Raw genomic sequence first — 14,217 nt, 5'->3', positions numbered from 1 at the left:
CATTTAACTGAAAAATAAAAGTTCAAACACTATTTACCCGGGTAAAAATGAGGCCCTCAAGTCAAACTACCAGTTTGAGAGTCCAATTTTTGAGAGTTGATCGTTTCAGATTGATTAGCTTTGGTTTGAGAACCCCAAAAGATTCAGTTCCAAAATTTCAATGGCAGAAGAAGAAGAAAAAGTCGCATCCACTAACATCCTTCAACCTCCGCTACCCCTTCCATCTCCTCCGGTAAGAGTAAGACCTAACTAGTAGTAGTACATGATTCTGAACTCATCTTCATTAAAATTAAATTCAGACTTCTTGTACTTTATGTTTGACTAATCTTAGATTAATTTCTCCTAACTTTATTGCTTTTTGTATGATTCTCAATTTCCTTCTTCTATCTTTCCAAATGTTAGGGTTTTATTTGTTCTTGGAAAAATAAGAAGCAAATTGATACTTTGAGGGGGGTGGAAACCTATCATTTATTGATTCTTGTTATTAAATGCCTAAAGGGTATTAATCAAAGTAGTGCCCTTTAGAATTATTTCTATAGCCTTTAAGGTTTATCTGTATTCTTAACTATGTATGGAAGCTATTTGATGTATGATGTCTATCGTAATCATTTAATCTTGTATCTCCTTTGGATGAATGGTTTTGTTACTGAAATTCGCTCCGTTTTGATCTTTTGAATCAGTTTTTGGAGGTTACTTGCAAAAGTACAGGTAAAGTTAGGCGATTCGCTTGTGGTTCAGAATCCAAATTTGCAATATCCTTGATAAACAGAAAGTTAGGTAGTGGAACCCCTCTTGCTTCATATATTGAAGCTGTTAAAGAAGGGGAAGAACCTATCAGTTTTGGTCCTACTTCGGTTCTTGTCGATTATGGGGATGGTTGGAAATTGCAAACAGTAACAGAAGAAGGTAATATGACTTCATTTATCTGATCCAAGCACGTTCCATTGTTTGTAGAATGGGGTTTCTTTTTTGTGGTCGAAAAGAGATAATGAAAGGAGAAAATTATGAAGTACCAAATAAGTAAAGAAGAGTCTTCGTTTAGCTAATCTTTAGATGGGTGAGTTTTAATCTTCGTTTAATCATTTCTTTCTATGTAGTTACTGGAAAAGAGAACAAAGTTCAGTATACATACAAGCAGCCCCCTACTGTTATGGTATGTTCAAATTCAACTCTATCCTTACTTAACTAAGACTCCGTAAAAATTCTTTTAATCCCTTTTGAAGTTCTGGTTTGTTAAGTGAAGAACTATACATAATTTTTCTGTTTGAGTGTTTTTCATGCATCTTAATCTAATCCGCACCATGTTAATTTCTACTAGAATCGGTGTGAGTGTTTTCACCTCTGGTAGAGCTTGTTAGATGTTCAAGAAGTTAAATTGAACATGAAAGTCGACTTAATGAAATCGATTAGTTTAGGTATTCTGCTTGAAGATCTAAAACTTCCTTTTGACTGAGCTAGGAATTTCTTCAAGTTGGGTGTATTGGTAAGACATAGTTGACCAATGAGGTTTCTACTTTGTGAATAATGTTTTACATGTTCTGCTTTTATTCTACAAATTTATAGATTAGTAAATGACAACTATCAAGTTACGCGCTGATGGAGTGATGGAGCCCCTCTTAAGTAACTTAAGCAAGCGAGTTGACACAGACACAAGCCCAAAAACTGTTCTTGTAGGGTTACCCCTCTGTCGTAGGAACCAGCTTACCAATTACAATGGATTTGTCTGGTCAGAGTTGCTACACCCACTCGGATAAGCTCATTTGTATGATGAGGTATAGGGTCAAAAACCCCGTCTCACCCAACAACTTTAGTAGTAGATTAGTTTGATTGAGACTAGTTGTAAACGGTGCCAACCCAGACTAGCCTTCCAAGCATTAAATCGTGATATGCCTAAAAAAGACATGATATAAGCTCTAGTAATGGAAGTCATAATCACCAATTTTGATCTTTGTTAAAAAGTTCATCAAGTAACAAGTTACCATGCTTAATTCATAAATTGTATATAAAAACTGATTTCATCTGCCGAATTTACACTTACAAATGTAAGCTTATAGTTTCTTGAATTATTAACTCTATAAGCAGTAAATTTCTTTTCCTGCAACCTTCTTAGGTTTAATTCTGTCAAAGTTCGTAATTGTATTTTTGCATTTTTGCGTCAACCTGTTTTGACCTCCTGGCCATTATATTGCAGAGATCAGATGGTTTTAGTCCTGCTGGAATCTCGTCAACCTGGTCGAAACCTCCCATCAGTTGTGGCTATATTGCCAAAATATTGCTAGCTTTGGTTTTGATATTTTTGCTTGGAAGTACCTTCACTTTGTTCCTCGAAAATCTTCCCAAGTTGATCCTGTTATTTACTTCATCAATGTAGTATCATTTCTTGCTCTCTCTGCAACTAAGTCACAGAATTTCCTGTAATAAATTTTGTACAGAAGTGATTGCTTCATTTAATCATAACCAGATACTGATTTCATGTATAAATCGGTACCAGCTTCGGCCTGAAATATTTTTGTTGTCAGTTTTTGTCTAGTAAGTTGTATTCTGAGATGGTTCTGAAAATTCTTTTGATTTCAATAAAAACTGCTAGTAAGAGATTACAATTACATGTAGTGAACTGCCATCATAATATTCGTTATCATAGTAATCATCCAAAAAAACATGAAAGGACTGAAACCATGAAGGAAATGGTTTCAGCTAGCTATATTATCTTCATCTGTGAATGAACAACATTTTACCCTAGAAAAAGGAAACCCGCAAGAAGAATACAAGTTCAAGAACTTTTTTCCAAATCAGGTCCTTTGTCTGACCCTCCTTCCACTAGTATCACCGCCATCAGAGAGCTGCCCCCACACACTTCGGCTTTTTCCGCTTCCACTGCTACATTCCTCATCACATCCCGCCACCGTCTTCAGTAGTTCCGACTGTAGCGCTGGGCAGTTCTCTTTAAGGTATTCAAAACCATCTGTTCTCATAATAGCTGTGTTTAAAAATTAAAAGGTGTTCTCAGATGAGTTAGAAGCCCAGCGGAGGAAATAATACGAAAAATAGCAGCACAGTGCGATCAATGAAAACCTGAAATCTTCTTGAATCTTGATTCAACTGCTTTAAACAAAATACACAATAGTTTATAACAAATCTATCATATTAAGTTTTTTGGTCGGCAACCCATGCTTCAGAAGTTCTAACAAATAATGTCAGCTACTTGTCCAGGAGAAAACCCAACCTCCACCCTTGAAATTAAAAATGTCAAACTGACAAGAAATTGAGTGACTAAAAGGCCTTCAAGCAATGCACCTAAAAAGTGCATCTTAAATTCCAAGTGTATGAATTTCATATGAAGTCAAGACTTGAGACTATCAATTTCCGAAAGATGGGCAGTATTTGTGAGTTGGGCAAAATTTCTGAATGATGTAGATTTGATCAATTGCCTACATCTTACCGTTTGTTAACCATGGAGCTCAATGCCTCAACCAAACACAAGATATTCATAAAGAAGGGTAGCATAATAAAGAACTAATCTGTCTAAAAAAGAAAGTTTTGCCCTCTAGAGGATTCCCTTTCCCTAATCCCTCCAGTGAATTTAGGAAGTTCCAAGCATTCAACTTCCCGGAATGTGTGGGCGTTCTCCATTATGTGCTAGGTGAGTGTTTATGCGCTCATAATGGTAACTAAATTGTTAGAGAAAAGAGAACTTTCAGAACATACTGAGGGGCAAGTGATGGATTTTTACATCCTGCGAAATGTTTCATACAAGCTAATTCTATATATCTTATCTAGTTCGCATATAAAATATGCCATTTGCGTGAGAAAATGGCATGTTTAGAGGCGCATCATATAAGCCCTATGTCTCACCATACCCGAAGCTAATGCTGATGCAATCAATCATGGGCTCTAGCTAAGGTATCCAAGATCACTTGAAAAAAGGCTTTGATGTATGTTAAAATTGAAGTCCTACTGAGTTGCTAATCGCCATGCTATAATTCTTTGAGAACATACTAATTATAAGCTGGGAAGACCGGCAAGGTTGAAGTTGAAGGTATACCAAACCAAGACATGCAGCAATTTACTAGGGATCTCTCATCCCCATCTCATCAGGCACATGTCCTATAGGTTAATGAAATGCTTTAAACGTAAATAAGGATTTAAATATGCAGAATCATGTTTCCATAACTATTGAACCTAATAGCACTATGGCATAGGTGATAATGTTTAAACAATCACATAAGAAAATAATAAGTATGTTACTATACATGTTTCCAAACTATGTATGTTACTATCTTACTGATTCCATCTGGTAATAAAAAACAAATAATATCTGAATTATATCTCTACGCAAACGGAATGTTCCACGAAAACAAATTCGAACTATACAATACATACCTGCTAGATTTTCAGCTGCAAATTTTAGGCAGACAGCTTTAAGTTCCATGGCATGACAGCGGTCAGAGAAAGCAAGCATTCTAGCAACAGAATTTACAGATATATCCTTGCAGAGATATGACTCACACATCTGTCTAAGTCTAGACAAACCATACTGGTCGGCAGCAGATAACAATTTGCCAGCCAATGTGTCTGCTACATAAAATTCACAAGATGAACTTGATGCCAACAACTCCTCGTCGTCAACAAGAGCATCTCTGTATACAAAGTGCAGCATAGCCTGTTGAAAAATATAGATAGAAGGTCAAGAAACAGACGAGGATAAAGGGTGCAAAACCTAGAGAATCCAACATTTGATAATGGAAACCATTCATGAGAAAAGCAGTGAAGTTTTCCACCTTAAAAACCTTGGGTTCCAGGTCCGTAACAACAATCTCCTGCTCAGTGTCCTCTAACTGATCAAAGAATTTATCTCGCCATACAGGAGATCGAGCTGCCAATATCAACTTATGAGCATGAATTTTCTCTCCAGCCACGTTGAAAACAACATCTGAACCTTCCTCGTTCCCCAGTAGCATGCCAAAATGAGTTCCAATATCAGACTCAGGGACGTCGATTGAGTGCAACGGGGATGAACAATCTACAGTTGAAACTACAACCCCGACAGTACAATTAATTTTCAAGCAATCATCCTTGAGGAAGTCAGATGATTCAAGCACAGCACGTCTGAAAAAGCGTTTATATCCCCTGAGTGACAAGAACAATGATCAACACAGGAAGAAAAATGTATATAACTTGGCTAACCGCTGAGTAATTAGAACAAACGGAGTAATAAGGGAAAACGGGCAAACAGAGATCGGGTTATATTAAACATTACCATCAAAGCCTCGGACTTTAACTTGTAACTGCTCATATAATTAATACTACTAATCAAGGAATAAAGTTTCGGTAGGCATTTCAACAAAAAAAAAAGTTTCGGTAGGCATGGAAATGGAAATATTTCAGTCATTTCAACTAAAATATTTTGGAATTTATTTCTTTGACAAGGCATTGTTAAGAGAAAATTAGTTAAATTTCGAGTTTCGATGGAAATTTTGGTGGGTATGGAAATTTCCATTTTCCGGTCGAAACGAAATTTAATTCCTTGCTACTAATGACTGAAATAAGGCACAATGAGCATAATATTCCTTCACTTAAAGTATGATTCTAGACATAAATGATATATATATCAGATTGCCATCATCGATTAAAACCCAAAACTAGCATAGTATCTACATTATCATGCTGGCATGTTCCGAACTATAACAAAAATCCTTATCGAACATTAACCCGGTGGCCTAGATTTTCAGCTTATCTTCCATAAGTTAAAAAAAACATGACAACCCTTACAAATAAATTGGGATTAAGTCAATAACTAGCTCTAGAAATTGAAAAATGCTTCAAATTTAACCAATAACTAAAATGATAACAAAGAAGATGGTTCTTACCACATACTCCCTCGATACTTTAAAGTATAAGGACCACTCTCTAACGATCGATCGAAATGACTATGAACCTTATGCTTCTCTTTCCCACTTTGATCAACAAGGGTTAGCTCGAATAAAGCTCGAACATCTGTTCCTTCACTAGCTAAAGCAATGAAAACAGAAACATAAGTTGAATTATCTTCAGGGTTTTTTCCATCAGGATAGAAATATATCGCCCATTGATAACCACCCACACTGAAATTTTCACTAGCTATGTGTTTTCCAATTCCCATCCCTTTCGCAAGGGAATAACCTTGTATAACAAACTTGTGAGATCCATTTACGGTTTCTGTGACTGATCGTGAGCTCGTCGGAGGAATCAGAACGCTTCTCTCTGCTCTCATTTCCGGCATCTTTTAGTCACAAAATTCTTCAAATTTCATGAAAATCCTCAAATGAACGCCAATTGAATTAGGTGAAGAATGTTGTGTGTATTGAAGATTGAGGAATTGGGATGAATATGAAGATTTTTGTGATGAACGGAGGAGAATGGAATGGATAGTTGTTGAACGGAACTAGGGTTTCTATCTTATTTCTCTCCCTCTCTTAAATCATACTTTTGATTAAATGATGAGTAGAGGAAGGGAAGGGAAATTAGAAAAGGGAACGACAATTCAAAAAGCCATTGAAATAAACATACGCCGAGGTGCGTAATACGCATTAGTTTTGTGTTCTTACACGCAATTTGAGCCCCGTTTTGGAATGTACAAATTTACTTGCCCTCAAGTATGGATATCACCTTCATGGTACTAGGATGATGCGGACCGACCTTCTGACTACCTAGTGATACGGTCATTTTGGCACTTTTGAGCTTCAGGATTTTAAAAGGGCCCACGGTTTTACAGTGACTCACTAAAGAAGGGTGCTAACGTATTGAGAGGAGCATCATACTATGTCTCACCATCGATTTTGGATTGATTTACAACACACTCTCCCAAGACTATATCACAGTAGAGCGAATCATGTTAATAGCGTGTTATAGGATGATGCAGGACCAACCTCCGGAATGGCTGATGATACTGTTCGCTAAGACACTTCTGGGCCTCACGATTTTAAAAGGACTCACTAAGGAAGAGTGCTCAACCTCTTCAAAATAGCACCACACTCAGTCTTACTGTCGATGAGGGATTGACTTACAACACTTCACACATTTTTCCATTTGAGTTTTTCTTTCTTACCATTTACTTAGGAAAAATCCTAAGTTTGTCCCATTAAGTAAACCAAAATCCCACCAATTTAAAGAGAGAAGTATATGTAAAATGTGAGCCTCCACTTCCAATTTATATTGGCTTTCCATCAACAATTTAGCATTTTATCGTTATTGTTTATAAATTTCGTTAATATTTGAATTTTCGGTCTCTTTCCATAAGAAAGAGATATGAGTGTCTTATTTTTAATTTTTTTTTTTTTTGTATGTATCACCTCTATCGCTAATATGTTAGGAAGCAGTATGGTGTCATTTTAGATTAATATCTGAAGTCCTATGTTGTAAAAAAAATAGTAGATTTTATCAACAAAAATATTATTGTTATCTTTCTTGGAAACTTGAATAACTTCGTAGAACAATTTAGTTATCATTTTGCCACATCAATTGCAATATTCTATTTGGTTTAGTATGTTTCGGTTAGTATATGGTTTTCATTATAATTGGTATTTGACCATCTAGTTACTAATTTTGGAACATATATCTTTCTTACTACAACGTAACGCCCCAAAGCTTAGCAGTTATTGATATTGTCCCCGTTTGACCACCTCACACAGGTACGTGGTTTTGTTATTGGCTAGGATTCCAGAAGTCCTCCCAAAAGGCCTCAGTACGTACTAAGCTTGAGCGTACACTTATAGCCCAGTCTCTGGACACTCTTGCGAGCAATATGGAATTATTACAATTACATTTTCCTACCAACTCCTTGGATATGTTAAAATAGATAATTTGCCTACCACTTTCTGCTTGATATTTTGTTAAAGAATGAGTCATATGTCTGAAAACCAATTTGAATTATCTATATGACAAAATAGAAGAGAAAAACGCTGACTGGCACAAACATCATATTTTTAATAAAAGATATTGTCTAGAAGTCCCTCACAAAATTTAAAATATAGTCCTTATTCGAAATAAAATAAACTATTTAAAAAAATAATAACTGTGTCCTTTTTAGAAATAAAATAACTAATTTAAGAAAAAAACACAAAAGAAATTGCAAAGGTTAAAAAAAGGAAATTGAAATCTCTATATCTCAAAAAAATCGTGTCCTTTTTAGAAATAAAATAACTAATTTAAGAAAAAAGGAACAAAAGAAATTGAAAGGGTTAAAAAATGAAATTGAAATCTCTCTCTCCATAAAATAATTAACCTATATAACAATACATAAGGGAAAAACGTTAACTGAGACAAACATTCTTCGTTAATAAAGGATATTGTCTAGAAGTCTTTTCTCAAATTTAAAATATAGTCCTTCTTATAAATAAAATACCTAATTTAAGAAAAGAAGAAACAAAAGAAATCGCAAAGGTTAAGAAAAGGAAATTGAAATCTCTTCCTCTTTCTCAATAAAGTTGTGGCATTCTTGGAAATAAGATAACTCATTTAGGAAAAAAGGAAACAAAAAGAAATTGGAAGGATTAAAATAGGAAAATTGAAACATCTCTCTCAATAAAATAACTAATTTAAAAAAAATAAATAAATAATTATATCGTCAAATTTGATTGATATTGTTCTTGTTGTAGACCACAAAATACACCCTAGTGATTCTAAAAGGTGAAAGTGATTTCTCTTAAATCATTTCTCATTCTTATATAAAATAATTCGTTCTCACGACATCTATCATCAACTTATGGGATATCTATAAATCAAAGAATATTTGTATCCTTGACATAAAAAATGAGATACCATCTCCCAAAAGTCCAACTTAAGTATTTAAAATAACCGAACCGTCTGCTTAGTCCTTCAGGGAGTTATTTCGCTTCTCCGACGAAGGGTCTTCCCTTTGCCGGATTCCGTTACTCGTTTTCTAATAAAGATCTAAACACCATCAACCTTGTCAACATCTGTGTTTGTTTGTAAGGCGTCCAGATCAAGTAGAGAGGGTGATTGATACATCTTTTCTTATGCCGTTTCTCCTGCGCTAGGGTTCATCCACAAAAAAAGAAGTGTAAAGTGGCGATGGGTATGATGAATCCAGTGAAACCTGGTCTTGTAGAACCATAAGAACAAATGCATCGAACTAGAATTACTCTTTCATCAAAGAATGTAAGAATCTGGAAAAGTTTGTGTCGACCTTGTAAGTGGTGCTAAGATTAAAAGGTTGATTATTGTTTTCTCCATGAAAGCATACTTTAAGATCTGAAGAATTTATTATTAATAACCTACAATGGAAAGGTATAGAATAGGTATTCATGTCGACCTATTTTCGGTTGTGATTCTTGGAGGGAAGATGGATTTCGGCTATGCGGCGACGATTTTTCTGTGATGGAGGCGGTTCTTCGGTGATGACGACGGTTTCTGACGATGAAAGCAGTTTTCGGCGATGATTTTCGGGCGATAATAGCGGTTTCAGGCGACATCGGTGGATTTCCGACAAAAGCGATGGGGATTTAGATTTAGTATTTTCTTTTGTTTATGTCATATGTTGTTTTCTGTTCTTTTTAGGGCCTTTTTGTTGGTCTTTAAGACCTTTTGTTTTTCATATTATTCACGTATGAGTGCTTTGATTATCAATCACTTTTGGGAGTTTTTTCATCTACTTACAACTCTCTCTCCCGATGTACCGGATATAGAGGTGCAAATCGGGATTTGCACGTCGACAGTTGACGGCGAGAAGAGAATAAGGTGAAAGAAGCATCAGTTACTCATCTACCCTTAGTTGGTTAGCAGCGACTGCCTAGAAGTAGCCCCCCAGTTAGATCTGGCAGCTCTACTAACACTCCAAGTAGGCATAACTAGTCTTGTTTGTACGGTTTTGGTTGTGTCTTTGTTCTTTTAAACTTAATGATGTAATTCTCATTAGCCTTTTGGCCTTTAAATGAAATTTGATTTCCAAAAAAAAAAAAAAAAACATAAAAAATGAGGTTTGCGGTTTAAAAAAAAACATAAAAAATGAGGTAAGAACGGTAGAGTACAGAAAGAATTTTTTTTTCCTTTTTTGAATGAAGTAGAGAAAGAATTGTGAAACAAACACCACAAATAATTGCATCAATTACCATATAATTTCCAAACTAAACACAAAAAGGCAGATCTGTCCCAACAAATGATAGTATTCTGCCTGATATAGCGGACTCTTATTGGCCGGATGATATAAATGATCTGGAAGGTGAACGTATCAGCCTTCCCCTCAGCCCCAATTTTCCCCGAGATGACATTTTTCGTACAAGTATAAGATAGTGAGAAAAAGCTAAAGAAAATTATTACTCCTACCTACTAAACTGGTAGTATAATCCAAGTAATATATATACCATTAGTGGCTGGGAGTATCATCGACCCGCCGTTTTCACTCTCATTCTCATAAGTTCAAATTTCCGTCGGTCCTCATCAGTTCCGATGACACCACAAGCAAACACGTCCTGTTTCGAAGAAGATAAGTTGTTTGAATGTGCAGAATTACTCCTTCCATGGCTATCTCCTTCAGACCTCGCTTCAGTTTCTTCAACTTGCAAAACCCTTTATTCTTTATCAAAATCAATCACCATTAGAAGGTCATCAGATGCTTCTAGAAACCTTGAGAATTTTTCTATCCCTTTCATCAACAATGTCGATTCTCAACCTTACTCTTATTTCATCTACACTCCTTCTCAAATCCTTTCTTCTCCCACTTTATCCCAACTTTGGGGATCAAACCCTAACTCCAACTCAGTTTCATCATCGACTCGTTTTGTCCCAAACCCGACGAGTTTATTGGTCTCTTCAAACGACGGCAGTAGTTCTGGGTGTCTTTGTAAGAGTTGCTCGGATGAAGACGATGGAGAAATGTTGGAATGCCCGTGTTGGGGACTGGATTCAGAATCGGACATGATGACTGAGTGCGGTCCAGGTTGTACTTGTGGGTTAGAGTGTGGGAATCGCCCCACTCAACGAGGCGTTTCCGTTAAGTTGAGAATCGTCAAAGATGAGAAAAAAGGATGGAGTTTGTACTCGGCTCAGTTCATTCACTATGGCCAATTTATTTGTGAGTATGCAGGTATAATTTTGAAAATCAGTAGCCATTACAATGTTAGCAGTTGATTTCAAGCATTTTCATTGCTACTTCTTACCCATTTGGTTTTTTTCCTATATAACTCTTGGTTAGTCAGTTGCTGTTATTTTCTAATGATCACATTCATATATGTCAGCTTATAAGTTAGTATAATTTTTCCTTCGATAATTTGCTGTCGATTTATGTCAAATTTCAAATTGGAGTATCCTCATTTATTCACATTTGTCACGTATGCCTAGATCTTGTCGGCGTAACCAATTCTACGGCTTCATGGTTACCTAACGTATTTGGAGAAGATTTTGTAGTTCTGGAACACCTCAGGTATAAGAACATAGGTAACATTAATTCGTCTGGTAATATAGCTTGTAGAAAGAGAAGTCAATTTTGTTGTTGGCCCGCGGGAAGCGACATGTTAGTTGCTACAATCTGCTTAGTCGCTTAGAATATGCTTGGACCTCGGTTTGCATGGTACATGTTAGGTTTTAGAGTCACATACTGGGAGGGGGTTGGGGGACGATGGGTCCTAGAAACCTGTATCGGGATCCGTTAAAAATTTATATGATCTTGGTTTACATGGTAGATGGTTGGTGTTGGAGTCATGTAAGTTGGCGGAATCTTGTTATGATGGTGCCTTGTTATATAGCCTTGACTAGTTACAAATTGTTTTTCTTTTTCTTGTATATGATGCATGGGTACTAGGTGCCTTGTTATATAGCCTTGACTAGTTACAAATTGTTTGTCTCACGAATAGGTCAGGTGGGATATTCATTAACTACAAATCTTAGCTTGCCCTTATATCTATTGTAGAATCTGCCCAATATCCTGCCTAATAACTTCGTACACCGTACTTGCTTATATATAACTACTCGTTTTAATCTTTCACTCTATTATAATTACAGTGTCAAGTGGAAGTATGATGTAAAATTACTTGTATCTAAAGGCATACAAAAACTCAATTTGCTTACGTCATTTGATTCCCTCATATTGTTTATCTTTTCCTTCTCTTTTTAGAAAACATGGCAGTGTAAGATTTTGATCCAAGAATGTAATCTCATAATGTCCTACCGATAAGTTGATTGATTCATTATTCTACATTTACCAGCCCTCAGTTCTTCTTTACCAAATTTGTCAATATCAATTTAACCTCACAGGTGAACTCTTGACCACTCAAGAAGCCAAAAAGCGGCAAAAGAGATATGATGAACTTGCATCAAAAGGCCGATTTTCTAGTGCACTTCTTGTTGTGAGAGAGCATCTCCCATCTGGAAAAGCATGTCTAAGGATAAACATCGATGCAACTAGGGTCGGCAATATTGCACGGTTTATCAGCCACTCATGTGATGGCGGTAACTTAGAAACAGTTCTAGTCAGGAACTCTGGGGCATTGGTGCCTCGTCTTTGCTTCTTTGCTGCCAAAGACATACGAGATGGTGAAGAACTCAGTTTCAGCTATGGGGACGGTAGGCTCAAGCAAAATGGATTGCGCTGTTTTTGTGGAAGCTCAGGTTGCTTAGGAACTCTGCCTTCTGAGCAAACTTGATGGTAATGCTGCTTAATCTCAACTGATTAAATAATTTTCTTACAAACCCTTACATCTCTTGTGATTTTGTCGATTCATAGATTTGGTTCTCTTTTGAATAGTAATGACAATTTATACCATAAGCAGTAAAAGAGATGAAAGTCTTAAGAGAAAAGGGCTGTTTGATTTTGTATTGATGTCATAATATTCGTCTAACGTCGCATATTTCGTGGTATCGAGCATCTGCAACTAACTTGGCATTCTCCCGTATACTGGAAGTATGGTATACGATATTAAACTTGGTACGTAATTATATTGATAAACTGATTCAGAACCATGATTAATGCATATATATATATAGATATTGTTACTTGTTCTCGTTGACATTTCTGCAAGAAAACAACTAAAGCCTCAACATTAAGAATAAAAGAATCTAATGGGGGCTTAATTATTTCCTGTTGTTAAGAATCTGATTGGCAAAACTTGCCAGATTTCTACTGTCTTCCTCATCACCATCTTCTTCATCCTGTACAGACGGCCCAGAATGTTGGATCGGATTATTATTGACCAAACTTAGCAAGTTAGTTGGCACTGTCTCACCTGTTAGGTCAAAGTTTGAAGATGGAAAGCTGCCCGCCAAGTTAACAAGGTTGTTCGAAGAACATGAGTTGTTTGAATATGCAGGCTGAAGCAGTGCTATCTGTTGCTGTTGCTGAGAACTTTGGAGTGCATTTGCCATTGCCAACCTACTATTTACTAGCTGTGTTTGCACAATAGAGAGCTCGGCTTGCAACGATGCCACCTGATAATCGGAGTTTGTTAAAAACTTGATAACGGAGGTATAAACATTGTATACACTAATCACGAATATGAAAATATCATTCTTAATTTGTGCCTTGTTTTTCGAGAAAGAATGGTGAAAATGGTACATTGCTCGTGAAGAGAAATGCTTATTTTCCATAGTTTTTGTAACACCCCACCCCAAATAACGGTTCTCAACCTCACAGGCTCACGGCCTTGAAATCCAAGATTTGAGGCCTTCCAACCAGAATCGCGAGCAACGACCATCACCTGACGCTCCAAAACTTGGGAAGGTTGCTTTTCGAGTTGAAGATCTCAAATCTTGATTTCAAGTAGTTAAGGTAGAGATTTGGGATTTGAGGTGTTACAAATGGTAGCCTCACTTGAGTTACAGTTTTCCTCATACTTGACTTAGAATTTGATGTGATGTCTTCCTGTGTACGTACTATCATCAATTAAATTTTAAAAATCTCAATCATTTAATGTGTCATCAATGAACAACGCAAGAACTTGAGAAAAACTCTATAAAGCGATCGTAGCACTTCCTGTCGGTGAAGGGCAAGACCTGTTGTTGCAGAGCGAGAATGGTTGAAACACAACCATAAACAGGATCTGATAGTCTAGCTTGAGCTTCGTATGATATTGTTATAGTTGCATCATGGCGTTGGTTTATCGGCAAGTGAAGAAGAAGTTTTGAAACATTACTAGCGCCGAAAACTTTATGAACAGCTGCGAAACGAGCTGCCCCTTGGTCTGATCCAAAGTGTGGTGCAAATATGCAACCATTAATGCATTTTCTTCT

At 36.4% G+C, this 14,217-nt stretch overlaps 4 protein-coding genes across 7 annotated transcripts in view; 2 read left to right on the top strand and 2 right to left on the bottom strand.

Annotated features, from left to right (window-relative positions):
- Nucleotides 1-2,603, top strand: LOC147545973 (maltase-glucoamylase, intestinal protein). Its single transcript, XM_086634237.1, has 4 exons — nt 1-232; nt 681-906; nt 1,098-1,153; nt 2,192-2,603. The coding sequence occupies exons 1-4, from the start codon at nt 161-163 to the stop codon at nt 2,369-2,371; spliced, it is 534 nt and encodes a 177-aa protein (XP_086490363.1). The 5' UTR covers nt 1-160; the 3' UTR covers nt 2,372-2,603.
- Nucleotides 2,548-6,620, bottom strand: BPM4 (BTB-POZ and MATH domain 4). The gene is made up of 4 exons (XM_086634235.1): nt 5,868-6,620; nt 4,779-5,127; nt 4,381-4,660; nt 2,548-2,977 (listed from the first exon to the last, which is right to left on the bottom strand). Exons 1-4 carry the CDS (start codon nt 6,257-6,259, stop codon nt 2,790-2,792), a joined length of 1,209 nt encoding a protein of 402 aa, XP_086490361.1. The 5' UTR covers nt 6,260-6,620; the 3' UTR covers nt 2,548-2,789.
- Nucleotides 6,621-10,206: 3,586 nt separating this feature from the next.
- Nucleotides 10,207-13,502, top strand: SDG20 (SET domain protein 20). 4 transcript variants are annotated; one of them, XM_086637444.1, is made up of 4 exons: nt 10,326-11,080; nt 11,335-11,430; nt 12,247-12,637; nt 13,149-13,502. In XM_086637444.1, the coding sequence occupies exons 1-3, from the start codon at nt 10,444-10,446 to the stop codon at nt 12,633-12,635; spliced, it is 1,122 nt and encodes a 373-aa protein (XP_086493570.1). In that variant the 5' UTR covers nt 10,326-10,443; the 3' UTR covers nt 12,636-12,637; nt 13,149-13,502. The 4 variants fall into 4 exon arrangements, 3 of the variants coding, with proteins under 3 accessions (XP_086493571.1, XP_086493572.1, XP_086493570.1); XM_086637445.1 differs by lacking the exon at nt 11,335-11,430 and having other exon boundaries at nt 10,207-11,080; XR_015223941.1 differs by lacking the exon at nt 11,335-11,430 and having other exon boundaries at nt 10,234-11,080; nt 12,247-12,916.
- The window catches only part of LBD20 (LOB domain-containing protein 20), a 2,296-nt gene continuing 857 nt past the window's right edge, over nt 12,779-14,217 (bottom strand). The window contains exons 2-3 of the mRNA XM_086635882.1: nt 13,981-14,215; nt 12,779-13,416 (exon numbers count right to left, since the gene is read on the bottom strand). Of these exons, the coding sequence (XP_086492008.1) occupies nt 13,063-13,416; nt 13,981-14,215 (589 nt within the window). The 3' untranslated portion in view covers nt 12,779-13,062. The remainder of the gene's footprint in view (nt 13,417-13,980; nt 14,216-14,217) is intronic.

This window comes from Eschscholzia californica, unplaced genomic scaffold (genome assembly GCF_041429995.1).
Source record: "Eschscholzia californica isolate CP2 unplaced genomic scaffold, dmEscCali1.0.p SCAF_4, whole genome shotgun sequence".
NCBI classification, from domain to species: Eukaryota; Viridiplantae; Streptophyta; class Magnoliopsida; order Ranunculales; family Papaveraceae; genus Eschscholzia; species Eschscholzia californica.
This window is presented reverse-complemented; position numbering and strand designations above follow the sequence as displayed.